General features: G+C 51.7%; 1 protein-coding gene across 1 annotated transcript; it reads right to left on the bottom strand.

The window, feature by feature from the left end:
• Nucleotides 1–2798: 2798 nt before the first annotated feature.
• LOC120023436 lies at nucleotides 2799–8112 on the bottom strand. The gene is made up of 2 exons (XM_038967453.1): nucleotides 7836–8112; nucleotides 2799–5039 (listed from the first exon to the last, which is right to left on the bottom strand). Exons 1-2 carry the CDS (start codon nucleotides 8007–8009, stop codon nucleotides 3474–3476), a joined length of 1740 nt encoding a protein of 579 aa, XP_038823381.1. The 5' UTR covers nucleotides 8010–8112; the 3' UTR covers nucleotides 2799–3473.
• Between the last annotated feature and the right edge of the window lie 7137 nt (nucleotides 8113–15249).

The following is a 15249-nucleotide window of genomic DNA, read 5'->3' as shown; positions in this document are numbered from 1 at the left end:
ATGTAATAGATCGACACGGATTAAAGAGAAGAGGGACCCAAATCGGATGAAAGCGTGCTGGCGGGGGCTCTTACAGACCGGAGCCTGAGGGGGGGACTTCGTCCAAGGGAATTCATCATATCACTCAGAAGATATGCGAGATTATTCCCCAGCAGTTTGCCCCTCTCCGTAACCCCAATGATGACAACGGACAACAATAACCCACCAATATTTAGTAAGCATAAATAACTAATATCCATGCCTATAATGCACGTTAAAACTAACGTTAATGCTAACGTTACTTCACAACAACGTTACCGTTATCAGGCCCGTTACAGCATGCACGTTGTATAATAATTGTTCTCTGAGGAACTCGTTTTGGTCTCTCCACAGTCGATATGCTGCCATTTTATCAGTTAAACCACCTCAAGTGGCAGTTCATATTTAAATCTCCAATCTAAGTGTATATTTTTTTTAAATTATTAATTGAGCAACAGATTTACAATTAACCTAGGTTTAAAGTGAAAACTACATTTAGATAAGAATTATTTAATTTAACTAGGATTCATTTAAAACTAGGTTTAAAATTTGGTGCAAAAAGATGAATAGATAAACCTTGATTTGACCCAGTTTAAGAGTCAATCGATGTCTGTGTTTACAGGAAGTAGTAACAGCGTGACTTTAGATCATTAGAACAGAATCATCAAAATACACTTGAATGGATTTCTGCAAATATGTAAACACCACAGGAGTCCTCTTTTACATTTGGGAACTTTACAGTCCTGTTGATCAAACAACCATGACAAGGCAGTCTCTCTCTCCCTCAGTGATGCACATCAACAAGATCAACAACTAATGCCAGCCATTGGCCTGCTGGAGGTCATTTTGCAGGGCTCTGGCAGTGCTCCTCCTTGCACAAAGGCGGAGGTAGCGGTCCTGCTGCTGGGTTGTTGCCCTCCTACGGCCTCCTCCACGTCTCCTGATGTACTGGCCTGTCTCCTGGTAGCGCCTCCATGCTCTGGACACTACGCTGACAGACACAGCAAACCTTCTTGCCACAGCTCGCATTGATGTGCCATCCTGGATGAGCTGCAGTACCTGAGCCACTTGTGTGGGTTGTAGACTCCGTCTCATGCTACCACTAGAGTGAAAGCACCGCCAGCATTCAAAAGTGACCAAAACATCAGCCAGGAAGCATAGGACCTGAGAAGTGGTCTGTGGTCACCACCTGCAGAACCACTCCTTTATTGGGGGTGTCTTGCTAATTGCCTATAATTTCCACCTTTTGTCTATTCCATTTGCACAACAGCATGTGAAATTTATTGTCAATCAGTGTTGCTTCCTAAGTGGACAGTTTGATTTCACAGAAGTGTGATTGACTTGGAGTTACATTGTGTTGTTTAAGTGTTCCCTTTATTTTTTTGAGCAGTGTATATTGTGCATCCCTAATACATACCCCAACCAGAAGCCATGGATTACAGGCAACATCCGCACTGAGCTAAAGGCTAGAGCTGCCGCTTTCAAGGAGCGGGACTCTAACCCGGACGCTTATAAGAAATCCCGCTATGCCCTCCGACGAACCATCAAACAGGCAAAGCGTCATTACAAGACTAAGATCGAATCGTACTACACCGGCTCCGACACCCGTCGGATGTGGCAGGGCTTGCAAACTATTAGACCACGAAGGGAAGCACAGCCGAGAGCTGCCCAGTGACACGAGCCTCCCAGACGAGCTAAACCACTTCTATGTTCGCTTCGAGGCAAGTAACACTGAAACATGCATGTGTGCTCAGTCCCCTCCTGTACTCCCTGTTCACTCACGACTGCATGACCAGGCACGACTCTAACACCATCATTACGTTTGCAGATGACACAACAGTGGTAGGCCTGATCACTGACAACGACGAGACAGCCTATAGGGAGGAGGTCAGAGACCTGGCCAGGTGGTGCCAGAATAACAACCTATCCCTCAACATGATCAAGACAAAGGAGATGATTGTGGACTACAGGAAAAAGGAGGACCGAGCACGCCCCCATTCTCATCGACGGGACTGTAGTGGAGCAGGTTGAGAGCTTCAAGTTCCTTGGTGTCCACATCACCAACGATCTATCATGGTCCAAACACACCAAGATAGTCGTGAAGAGGGGACGACAAAGCCTATTCCCCCTCAGGAGACTAAAAAGATTTGACATGGGTCCTCAGATCCTCAAAAGGTTCTACAGCTGCAACATCACTGCCTGGTACGGCAACTGCTCGGCCTCCGACCGCAAGGCACTACAGAGGGTAGTGTGAACGGCCCAGTACATCACTGGGGCCAAGCTTCCTGCCATCCAGGACCAAGAAGCAGAGCTTCCATGTCTGTCATGTCTTAGGAGATAGTAGCAGAGCTTCCATATCTGTCATGTCTTATAAGATAGAAGCAAAGCTTCCATGTCTGTCATGTCTTAGGAGCTAGAAGCAAAGCTTCCATGTCTGTCATGTCTTAGGAGCTAGAAGCAAAGCTTCCATCTCTGTCATGTCTTAGGAGCTAGAAGCAAAGCTTCCATGTCTGTCATGTCTTAGGAGCTAGAAGCAAAGCTTCAATCTCTGTCATGTCTTAGAAGCTAAAAGCAGAGCTTCCATCTCTGTCGGCGCCAACTTATTCCATTTGTGATGTTTGAACGTCTTACTAGATTTCAATAACTTTACTATTTATGTATTAAAAATGATAATATCATTGTTGTTGAGTAAAAAACACTGTGTTTGAGTAAGAGGGAAAGAGAGAGAGAGGAAGAGAGAGAGAGAAAGAAAGAGAGTAATGACACTGTAAAATAAGTAATTTGGCTCAACCAGTGTTTTTAATGTTAAAAAAACAACATTATTTTGTATCAGAAATGCAGAGAAGCTCAGACTATAAGAGAAAAATAAATGTTTTGTTAAATTTGATATGGTTTTCATTTGTCTTACCGAAGTTGTAGTTAACAGTCATTCAAAATGAGGGATCGTCCAGTGAAGATCTATTATACTGTAATTGTTTTACTTCTTTGATGTTGAATACTTAATGGTCAGAATATTATTTGTTGAAAATATTTATAGCCTTATTTATATATATTTTTTTTTTAGGAGGTAAATTGAACAGTTAAAATGTGCACATTTTTGGGCGACAAACCCTGAATATGCATAGGGAACATACAAAGTGTTTCAAAAATCATATTTTTCCCTGTTTTATTTTTTTCACTTTTGAAAATCTTATTCATCATTGACCCATACAGTATAATACAGTATACCGCCCAGCCTTAATCTATAATTTTGCATTTCATAGATTTCATTTCTTATCTTGGGTTTTACATGTTTGCCCCTAAATCCAATCCAGTCCACACACCATTAATTAAATAACTAAATAAACATGTATTATCAGACTGCTAGCTAGGACATTAGTTTTCCAACGTTGTTTCACAGAAAGAAGGCATTGTGGGGGGGGGGGGATTTTCAGTGGACTTGTTGGAGCTTCCCTTCACCACTCTGCCAATGTGCTGTTGTGACGGAGTCCCTCCTCCTCTGTTCTGCTGTTGTGACGGAGTCCCTCCTCCTCTGTTCTGCTGTTGTGACGGAGTCCCTCCTCCTCTGTTCTGCTGTTGTGACGGAGTCCCTCCTCCTCTGTTCTGCTGTTGTGACGGAGTCCCTCCTCCTCTGTTCTGCTGTTGTGACGGAGTCCCCCCTCCACTGTTCTGCTGTTGTGACGGAGTCCCTCCTCCTCTGTTCTGCTGTTGTGACGGAGTCCCTCCTCCTCTGTTCTGCTGTTGTGACGGAGTCCCCCCTCCTCTGTTCTGCTGTTGTGACGGAGTCCCCCCTCCTCTGTTCTGCTGTTGTGACGGAGTCCCCCCTCCTCTGTTCTGCTGTTGTGACGGAGTCCCCCCTCCTCTGTTCTGCTGTTGTGACGGAGTCCCTCCTCCTCTGTTCTGCTGTTGTGACGGAGTCCCCCCTCCTCTGTTCTGCTGTTGTGACGGAGTCCCTCCTCCTCTGTTCTGCTGTTGTGACGGAGTCCCTCCTCCTCTGTTCTGCTGTTGTGACGGAGTCCCTCCTCCTCTGTTCTGCTGTTGTGACGGAGTCCCCCCTCCTCTGTTCTGCTGTTGTGACGGAGTCCCCCCTCCACTGTTCTGCTGTTGTGACGGAGTCCCCCCTCCACTGTTCTGCTGTTGTGACGGAGTCCCCCCTCCACTGTTCTGCTATTAGTAGAACTACTGCGTAGCCTAGATCTCTGTCGCCGGGTAGATTTAACATCCCAGGGCGTGTCCAGTTCTGATTGGCTTTCATCCTGCTGTGTATGTCCATCATCTAGAGTGTGTGACCGCGGTCGTCCCGTGTGTTCGTGTTTCTGTTGGTTGACGTCTCCTATCCTGTTCACACTCTTAGCCCTCGAGGTCTTTCTGGTTGTTGTCCCTGACATGGGTCCACATTGGTTTTCTCCTACCAGGTTGTTCTCAGTCCTGCAGTTCTGTGTAGCCCCATTCACTCTAGTCAATACTCTGCCATTCCACTCTTTGGGATTAGATTGCACCAATAGTTCTTTGATCGTGCAGTCAACCCCTCCACCGCTGTACCTGTTGGTAGGCTGAGTTCCATCCCAAGGCTCCAGGTTCTGCTTCCCTGGACTAGGACGACCCGCAGGAGAGCCTGGGCTGACAAAGCCTACAAAGTCCCCGGTGGAGCTGAAGCGGAGATCCTGGACAGGTTCCCTACGTGGACGTCCTGGTCTGTCCTCTCTATCTAAACCACTGGTTCCCTCTCTCAGGCTCTCTGTCCCCTCCTGCTGATCTAGGGAACCTGGGGATGGCAGGTTAACTGGTGGCTGGTGTGTGGCGTCCCTGCCTGGAGTCTGATCTCTGGAGCCTCTCCTGTCCTCTGCCCGGCCTGGCCCAGTACCTCTAGAGGGCGTCGGAGCAGCCTGGAAGTCTTCTGGCGTGGTGGGGCGGATGGCCTGGTGGCACATGGGGCAAGTCTCCTGGACGTAGAGCCACTTACGCAGGCAGTTTCCATGGAAGAAATGTCCGCAGTACGTCAACACGGCTGAGCTCATTTCCTGCAGAGGAAGAGACGTGTTTATTACTCAAATGAACTAACAGGAACTAACCAAACTCAAAAGCCTCTCCAAGCTCTCCCAGAAACATCTTTAACCAACTCTCTGAACCAGAGCTGGTTCTGGCTGTTCTGCTTCCCCAGATAAGACAACAACAAAAAAGACGTCTAAAATACACATTTTCCCAGACGTTGAAGTTACGTTATTTTATGTTCTGAATGAAAGTTGAACAGATGTATTTTCCGGACGTTGAAATCAGGTTCATTTTCCATGAGGTAGATAGGCCCGTCCATGTGGTAGGCCCATCCATGTGGTAGGCCCATCCATGTGGTAGACCCATCCATGTGGTAGGCCCATCCATGTGGTAGGCCCATCCATGTGGTAGACCCATCCATGTGGTAGGCCCATCCATGTGGTAGGCCCATCCATGTGGTAGACCCATCCATGTGGTAGGCCCATCCATGTGGTAGGCCCATCCATGTGGTAGGCCCATCCATGTGGTAGACCCATCCATGTGGTAGGCCCATCCATGTGGTAGGCCCATCCATGTGGTAGGGCCCATCCATGTGGTAGGCCCATCCATGTGGTAGGCCCATCCATGTGGTAGGCCCATCCATGTGGTAGGCCCATCCATGTGGTAGGCCCATCCATGTGGTAGACCCATCCATGTGGTAGGCCCATCCATGTGGTAGGCCCATCCATGTGGTAGGCCCATCCATGTGGTAGGCCCATCCATGTGGTAGGCCCATCCATGTGGTAGGCCCATCCATGTGGTAGGCCCATCCATGTGGTAGACCCATCCATGTGGTAGGCCCATCCATGTGGTAGGCCCATCCATGTGGTAGGCCCATCCATGTGGTAGGCCCATCCATGTGGTAGACCCATCCATGTGGTAGGCCCATCCATGTGGTAGGCCCATCCATGTGGTAGACCCATCCATGTGGTAGGCCCATCCATGTGGTAGGCCCATCCATGTGGTAGACCCACCATTTGTAAAACAGCCCGTTACATTGGCTTCATTAGTCCCGTTTCCTGTGACTAATCAATTTGGATATTTAAGCTCTGAATATCAGCTACCTAACTTTATCAGGAGTTATCCTGAGCCTATTTGCAATAAGAATCAATGTGTAAACAAAAGCAGGAAATGCAGAAGAATTGCCTTTTTCACTATGATCAGCTTTGTCAAACATGTCGGGATACAAACCTGAAACCACATGACAGTTTGGCCCCACGGGGTGAAACTCCTGGACAGCAGTTGTGAGCAGCCTGATTGGCCGTTCCATACTGTCCATTTCACTTTGACCTGTCCTGTTTTTAGGACACGTTATTTGTTAACATGTCAGCGCATTTCTGATTTGATTGGGCGCCATTCAGGCTCGGCTATTTGAATGGGAGAAACCTGCACGGTGTAAAAAGTGTCCGTCTCATGACATTGTCATCCATTTTATTTCCAGGTCTGAAGGCCACAGAAAATACCACCTCCTGTTTCTACCATATCCTCTTATCTGCTACATGATCAAATCAAATGTATTTATATAGCTTCTTACATCAGCTGATATCTCAAAGTGCTGTACAGAAACCCAGCCTAAAACCCCAAACAGCAAGCAATGCAGGTGTAGAAGCACGGTTCATGATTTATGTTGGATTATTATTTTTGACTGAACGTTGGTGAAGCTCCACAGCGATGCCTCTCTCCAACAACACCCTGGAGAGACGCGCTGGGAATGGACAAGATAAATATTTTGCTTGAGCACTGCTTATCATAGGGTGGCAATCAGTGCTCACCGAAAAAATCCATATTCCACGGCTTTGGAGAAATTGTCATTGTTTTTTGAGCAGAATTATGTGAGGTTTCATGTGTTGTTGGAGGAACGTGTTGGTCAGAAAATGCCACCCTCGTCAATCTAATGAGCGGTCCCTGCTATGAAAAGAAAAAAGTAACAAGTTAAACTATTTGGTATAAACCTGGCTTATAAATTCTCTTATTTTTAAATGGGGAGAAATCATGCATGATTGATGTTAACATTATTGGGTTGATGGTGAATTTATTGGGGTTATTACGGTAATCTAAACATATTCACAGAACAGGTTAAACCATTGACCAGTATAGACACCATCCTCTGTCCACTGAGCCACCATGACCCTGACTGACCTGGAAGCAGATGGCCATGACCCTGACTGACCTGGAAGCAGATGGCCATGACCCTGACTGACCTGGAAGCAGATGGCCATGACCCTGACTGACCTGGAAGCAGATGGCCATGACCCTGACTGACCTGGAAGCAGATGGCCATGACCCTGACTGACCTGGAAGCAGATGGCCATGACCCTGACTGACCTGGAAGCAGATGGTCATGACCCTGACTGACCTGGAAGCAGATGGTCATGACCCTGACTGACCTGGAAGCAGATGGCCATGACCCTGACTGACCTGGAAGCAGATGGCCATGACCCTGACTGACCTGGAAGCAGATGGTCATGACCCTGACTGACCTGGAAGCAGATGGCCATGACCCTGACTGACCTGGAAGCAGATGGTCATGACCCTGACTCACCTGGAAGCAGTTTGCCATGACCCTGACTGACCTGGAAGCAGTTGGCCATGACCCTGACTGACCTGGAAGCAGTTGGCCATGACCAAACATGCATAGAGACGTTTTAAATAGCACCATATTCCCTTTTTAAAGTGCACTACTTTTGACCAGGGCCCATAGGGAATAGGGCACTACTTTTGACCAGGGCCCATATAGAGAATAGGGTTGACATGTAGGACACATCATACAGTGTTTTATGACTGACCTGGAAGCAGATGGCACAAACGTCGTTGTGTTGCTGCAGCTGATTGGCCGTGGCCCGGGGGAGGGAGTTGATCTTCTTGGCTGCTTCCTGTCTAAGCAGGAAGCTCCTCCAGCCGGTCTGGGCTCTGAGCCACACGTTGAAATAGCAGTGTATGATAATGACGGAGGCTCCCATCCAGCTCCACTCCCCAAACAGAGATTCCCAGGTCCCGTAGGCCACCACGCAGAGAGCCACAACGAACTCCAACACACGGCTGACTGGGGTTCCACATTTACATTTTAGTCATTTAGCGGACTCTCTTACCCAGAAAGCCTTTCATCTTTACATACTGGAGCTAGGTACAACAACCACATCTCAGTCATAGTAAGTCAAACTTTACTCAATAAAGCAGCTATTAGCAAAGTCAGAGCTAGTATAACAAAGACAAGTGTTAGGACAGGACAGGAGGGTACAGGACAGGAGGGTACAGGACAGGAGGGTACAGGACAGGAGGGTACAGGACAGGTGGGTACAGGACAGGAGAGTACAGGACAGGAGAGTACAGGACAGGAGAGTACAGGACAGGAGGGTACAGGACAGGTAGGGTACAGGACAGGTAGGGTACAGGACAGGTAGGGTACAGGACAGGTAGGGTACAGGACAGGAGGGTACAGGACAGGTGGGTACAGGACAGGAGGGTACAGGACAGGAGGATACAGGACAGGTAGGTACAGGACAGGTACTACAGGACAGGAGGATACAGGACAGGTAGATACAGGACAGGTGGGTACAGGACAGGAGGGTACAGGACAGGAGGGTACAGGACAGGAGGGTACAGGACAGGTAGGTACAGGACAGGTAGGTACAGGACAGGAGGGTACAGGACAGGTAGGTACAGGACAAGAGGGTACAGGACAGGAGGGTACAGGACAGGAGAGTACAGGACAGGAGAGTACAGGACAGGTGGATACAGGACAGGAGGGTACAGGACAGGTAGGGTACAGGACAGGTAGGGTACAGGACAGGTAGGGTACAGGACAGGTAGGGTACAGGACAGGTGGGTACAGGACAGGAGGGTACAGGACAGGAGGATACAGGACAGGTAGGTACAGGACAGGTACTACAGGACAGGAGGATACAGGACAGGTAGATACAGGACAGGTGGGTACAGGACAGGAGGGTACAGGACAGGAGGGTACAGGACAGGAGGGTACAGGACAGGTAGGTACAGGATAGGTAGGTACAGGACAGGTAGGTACAGGACAGGAGGGTACAGGACAGGTAGGTACAGGACAGGAGGGTACAGGACAAGAGGATACAGGACAGGAGGGTACAGGACAGGAGGGTACAGGACAGGTAGGTACAGGACAGGTAGGTACAGGACAGGAGGGTACAGGACAGGTAGGTACAGGACAGGTAGGTACAGGACAGGTGGGTACAGGACAGGTAGATACAGGACAGGTAGGTACAGGACAGGTAGGTACAGGACAGGAGGGTACAGGACAGGAGGGTACAGGACAGGAGGGTACAGGACAGGAGGGTACAGGACAGGTGGGTACAGGACAGGTAGGTACAGGACAGGAGGATACAGGACAGGTGGGTACAGGACAGGTGGATACAGGACAGGAGGGTACAGGACAGGTGGGTACAGGACAGGAGGGTACAGGACAGGAGGGTACAGGACAGGAGGGTACAGGACAGGAAGGTACAGGACAGGTGGGTACAGGACAGGTAGATACAGGACAGGTAGATACAGGACAGGTAGGTACAGGACAGGAGGGTACAGGACAGGTGGGTACAGGACAGGTGGATACAGGACAGGAGGGTACAGGACAGGAAGGTACAGGACAGGTGGGTACAGGACAGGTGGGTACAGGACAGGTAGATACAGGACAGGAGGGTACAGGACAGGTGGGTACAGGACAGGTAGGTACAGGACAGGTAGGTACAGGACAGGTAGGTACAGGACAGGTAGGTACAGGACAGGAGGATACAGGACAGGTGGGTACAGGACAGGTGGGTACAGGACAGGTGGATACAGGACAGGTGGATACAGGACAGGAGGGTACAGGACAGGTAGGTACAGGACAGGAGAGTACAGGACAGGTTGGTACAGGACAGGAGGGTACAGGACAGGTAGGTACAGGACAGGTGGGTACAGGACAGGAGGGTACAGGAGGGTACAGGACAGGAGGGTACAGGACAGGAGGGTACAGGACAGGAGGGTACAGGACAGGAGGGTACAGGACAGGAGGGTACAGGACAGGTGGGTACAGGACAGGTAGGTACAGGACAGGAGAGTACAGGACAGGTGGGTACAGGACAGGAGGGTACAGGACAGGAGGGTACAGGACAGGTAGGTACAGGACAGGTAGGTACAGGACAGGTACTACAGGACAGGTGGGTACAGGACAGGTGGGTACAGGACAGGTGACTACAGGACAGGTGACTACAGGACAGGTGACTACAGGACAGGAGGGTACAGGACAGGTGGGTACAGGACAGGAGGGTACAGGAGGGTACAGGACAGGAGGGTACAGGACAGATAGGTACAGGACAGGTGGATACAGGACAGGAGGGTACAGGACAGGTGGGTACAGGACAGGAGGGTACAGGACAGGAGGGTACAGGACAGGTGGGTACAGGACAGGTGGGTACAGGACAGGAGGGTACAGGACAGGAGGGTACAGGACAGGCAGGATACAGGACAGGAGGGTACAGGACAGGAGGGTACAGGACAGGTGGGTACAGGACAGGTGGGTACAGGACAGGTGGGTACAGGACAGGTGGATACAGGACAGGAGGGTACAGGACATGAGGGTACAGGACAGGAGGGTACAGGACAGGAGGGTACAGGACAGGTGGATACAGGACAGGAGGGTACAGGACAGGTAGATACAGGACAGGTGGGTACAGGACAGGTGGGTACAGGACAGGTGGGTACAGGACAGGAGGGTACAGGACAGGAGGGTACAGGACAGGTAGGTACAGGACAGGTAGGTACAGGACAGGTAGGTACAGGACAGGTAGGTACAGGACAGGAAGGTACAGGACAGGTAGGTACAGGACAGGAAGGTACAGGACAGGTGGATACAGGACAGGTAGATACAGGACAGGTAGGTACAGGACAGGTAGGTACAGGACAGGTAGGTACAGGACAGGTGGGTACAGGACAGGTGGGTACAGGACAGGTAGGTACAGGACAGGTAGGTACAGGACAGGAGGGTACAGGACAGGTGGGTACAGGACAGGTGGGTACAGGACAGGTGGGTACAGGACAGGAGGGTACAGGACAGGTAGGTACAGGACAGGTGGGTACAGGACAGGAGGGTACAGGACAGGAGGGTACAGGACAGGTAGGTACAGGACAGGAGGGTACAGGACAGGAGGGTACAGGACAGGAGGGTACAGGACAGGTGGGTACAGGACAGGTAGGTACAGGACAGGAGGGTACAGGACAGGAGGGTACAGGACAGGTAGGTACAGGACAGGTAGGTACAGGACAGGTAGGTACAGGACAGGTGGGTACAGGACAGGAGGGTACAGGACAGGAGGGTACAGGACAGGTGGGTACAGGACAGGTAGGTACAGGACAGGAGAGTACAGGACAGGTGGGTACAGGACAGGAGGGCACAGGACAGGTGGGTACAGGACAGGTAGGTACAGGACAGGTAGGTACAGGACAGGTGACTACAGGACAGGAGGGTACAGGACAGGAGGGTACAGGACAGGAGGGTACAGGACAGGTGGGTACAGGACAGGAGGGTACAGGACAGGAGGGTACAGGACAGGTAAGTACAGGACAGGAGGGTACAGGACAGGAGGGTACAGGACAGGTGGGTACAGGACAGGTGGGTACAGGACAGGAGAGTACAGGATAGGAGGGTACAGGACAGGTGGGTACAGGACAGGAGGGTACAGGACAGGTAGGGTACAGGACAGGTAGGGTACAGGACAGGTAGGGTACAGGACAGGAGGGTACAGGACAGGTGGGTACAGGACAGGAGGGTACAGGACAGGAGGATACAGGACAGGTAGGTACAGGACAGGTACTACAGGACAGGAGGATACAGGACAGGTAGATACAGGACAGGTGGGTACAGGACAGGAGGGTACAGGACAGGAGGGTACAGGACAGGAGGGTACAGGACAGGTAGGTACAGGACAGGTAGGTACAGGACAGGAGGGTACAGGACAGGTAGGTACAGGACAGGAGGGTACAGGACAGGAGGGTACAGGACAAGAGGGTACAGGACAGGAGGGTACAGGACAGGAGGGTACAGGACAGGAGGGTACAGGACAGGTAGGTACAGGACAGGTAGGTACAGGACAGGAGGGTACAGGACAGGTAGGTACAGGACAGGTAGGTACAGGACAGGTGGGTACAGGACAGGTAGATACAGGACAGGTAGGTACAGGACAGGTAGGTACAGGACAGGAGGGTACAGGACAGGAGGGTACAGGACAGGAGGGTACAGGACAGGTGGGTACAGGACAGGTAGGTACAGGACAGGAGGATACAGGACAGGTGGGTACAGGACAGGTGGTTACAGGACAGGAGGGTACAGGACAGGTGGGTACAGGACAGGAGGGTACAGGACAGGAGGGTACAGGACAGGAGGGTACAGGACAGGAAGGTACAGGACACGTGGGTACAGGACAGGTAGATACAGGACAGGTAGGTACAGGACAGGTAGGTACAGGACAGGAGGATACAGGACAGGTGGGTACAGGACAGGTGGATACAGGACAGGAGGGTACAGGACAGGAAGGTACAGGACAGGTGGGTACAGGACAGGTAGATACAGGACAGGAAGGTACAGGACAGGTGGGTACAGGACAGGTAGATACAGGACAGGTAGGTACAGGACAGGTAGGTACAGGTAGGTACAGGACAGGAGGATACAGGACAGGTGGGTACAGGACAGGTGGATACAGGACAGGAGGGTACAGGACAGGTAGGTACAGGACAGGAGAGTACAGGACAGGTTGGTACAGGACAGGAGGGTACAGGACAGGTAGGTACAGGACAGGTGGGTACAGGACAGGAGGGTACAGGAGGGTACAGGACAGGAGGGTACAGGACAGGAGGGTACAGGACAGGAGGGTACAGGACAGGTAGGTACAGGACAGGAGAGTACAGGACAGGTGGGTACAGGACAGGAGGGTACAGGACAGGAGGGTACAGGACAGGTAGGTACAGGACAGGTAGGTACAGGACAGGTACTACAGGACAGGTGGGTACAGGACAGGTGGGTACAGGACAGGTGGGTACAGGACAGGAGGGTACAGGACAGGTGACTACAGGACAGGTGACTACAGGACAGGAGGGTACAGGACAGGAGGGTACAGGACAGGTGGGTACAGGACCGGTAAGTACAGGACAGGAGGGTACAGGACAGGAGGGTACAGGACAGATAGGTACAGGACAGGTGGATACAGGACAGGAGGGTACAGGACAGGTGGGTACAGGACAGGAGGGTACAGGACAGGAGGGTACAGGACAGGTGGGTACAGGACAGGTGGATACAGGACAGGAGGGTACAGGACAGGAGGGTACAGGACAGGAGGATACAGGACAGGCAGGTACAGGACAGGTGGATACAGGACAGGAGGGTACAGGACAGGAGGGTACAGGACAGGAGGGTACAGGACAGGAGGGTACAGGACAGGTGGGTACATGACAGGTGGATACAGGACAGGAGGGTACAGGACAGGTAGATACAGGACAGGTGGGTACAGGACAGGTGGGTACAGGACAGGTGGGTACAGGACAGGAGGGTACAGGACAGGAGGGTACAGGACAGGTAGGTACAGGACAGGTAGGTACAGGACAGGTAGGTACAGGACAGGTAGGTACAGGACAGGTAGGTACAGGACAGGAAGGTACAGGACAGGTGAATACAGGACAGGTAGATACAGGACAGGTAGGTACAGGACAGGTAGGTACAGGACAGGTGGGTACAGGACAGGTGGGTACAGGACAGGAGGATACAGGACAGGTGGGTACAGGACAGGTGGGTACAGGACAGGTGGATACAGGACAGGAGGGTACAGGACAGGTAGGTACAGGACAGGAGAGTACAGGACAGGTGGGTACAGGACAGGAGGGTACAGGACAGGAGGGTACAGGACAGGAGGGTACAGGACAGGTAGGTACAGGACAGGAGGGTACAGGACAGGAGGGTACAGGACAGGAGGGTACAGGACAGGAGGGTACAGGACAGGAGGGTACAGGACAGGTAGGTACAGGACAGGAGAGTACAGGACAGGAGGGTACAGGACAGGTAGGTACAGGACAGGTAGGTACAGGACAGGTAGGTACAGGACAGGTGGGTACAGGACAGGAGGGTACAGGACAGGAGGGTACAGGACAGGTGGGTACAGGACAGGTAGGTACAGGACAGGTGGGTACAGGACAGGAGGGCACAGGACAGGTAGGTACAGGACAGGTAGGTACAGGACAGGTAGGTACAGGACAGGTACTACAGGACAGGTGGGTACAGGACAGGTGGGTACAGGACAGGTGGGTACAGGACAGGAGGGTACAGGACAGGAGGGTACAGGACAGGTGACTACAGGACAGGAGGGTACAGGACAGGAGGGTACAGGACAGGAGGGTACAGGACAGGTGGGTACAGGACAGGAGGGTACAGGACAGGAGGGTACAGGACAGGTAAGTACAGGACAGGAGGGTACAGGACAGGAGGGTACAGGACAGGTGGGTACAGGACAGGTGGTTACAGGACAGGAGGGTACAGGACAGGAGGGTACAGGACAGGTGATAACAGGACAGGTGGATACAGGACAGGAGGGTACAGGACAAGTGGGTACAGGACAGGAGGGTACAGGACAGGAGGGTACAGGACAGGAGGGTACAGGACAGGAGGGTACAGGACAGGAGGATACAGGACAGGTGGGTACAGGACAGGAGGGTACAGGACAGGTACTACAGGACAGGTACTATAGGACAGGAGGGTACAGGACAGGAGGGTACAGGACAGGAGGGTACAGGACAGGTACTACAGGACAGGAGGGTACAGGACAGGAGGGTACAGGACAGGTACTACAGGACAGGTACTACAGGACAGGAGGGTACAGGACAGGAGGGTACAGGACAGGTACTACAGGACAGGTACTACAGGACAGGAGGGTACAGGACAGGTGACTACAGGATAGGAGGGTACAGGACAGGAGGGTACAGGACAGGAGGGTACAGGACAGGAGGGTACAGGACAGGAGGATACAGGACAGGTGGGTACAGGACAGGTGGATACAGGACAGGAGGGTACAGGACAGGTGGGTACAGGACAGGTACTACAGGACAGGAGAGTACAGGACAGGTAGGTACAGGACAGGAGGGTACAGGACAGGAGGGTACAGGACAGGTACTACAGGACAGGAGAGTACAGGACAGGTGACTACAGGACAGGTG

The sequence above is a fragment of the Salvelinus namaycush genome, chromosome 28 (genome assembly GCF_016432855.1).
Source record: "Salvelinus namaycush isolate Seneca chromosome 28, SaNama_1.0, whole genome shotgun sequence".
In the NCBI taxonomy this organism is placed as follows: Eukaryota; Metazoa; Chordata; class Actinopteri; order Salmoniformes; family Salmonidae; genus Salvelinus; species Salvelinus namaycush.
This window is presented reverse-complemented; position numbering and strand designations above follow the sequence as displayed.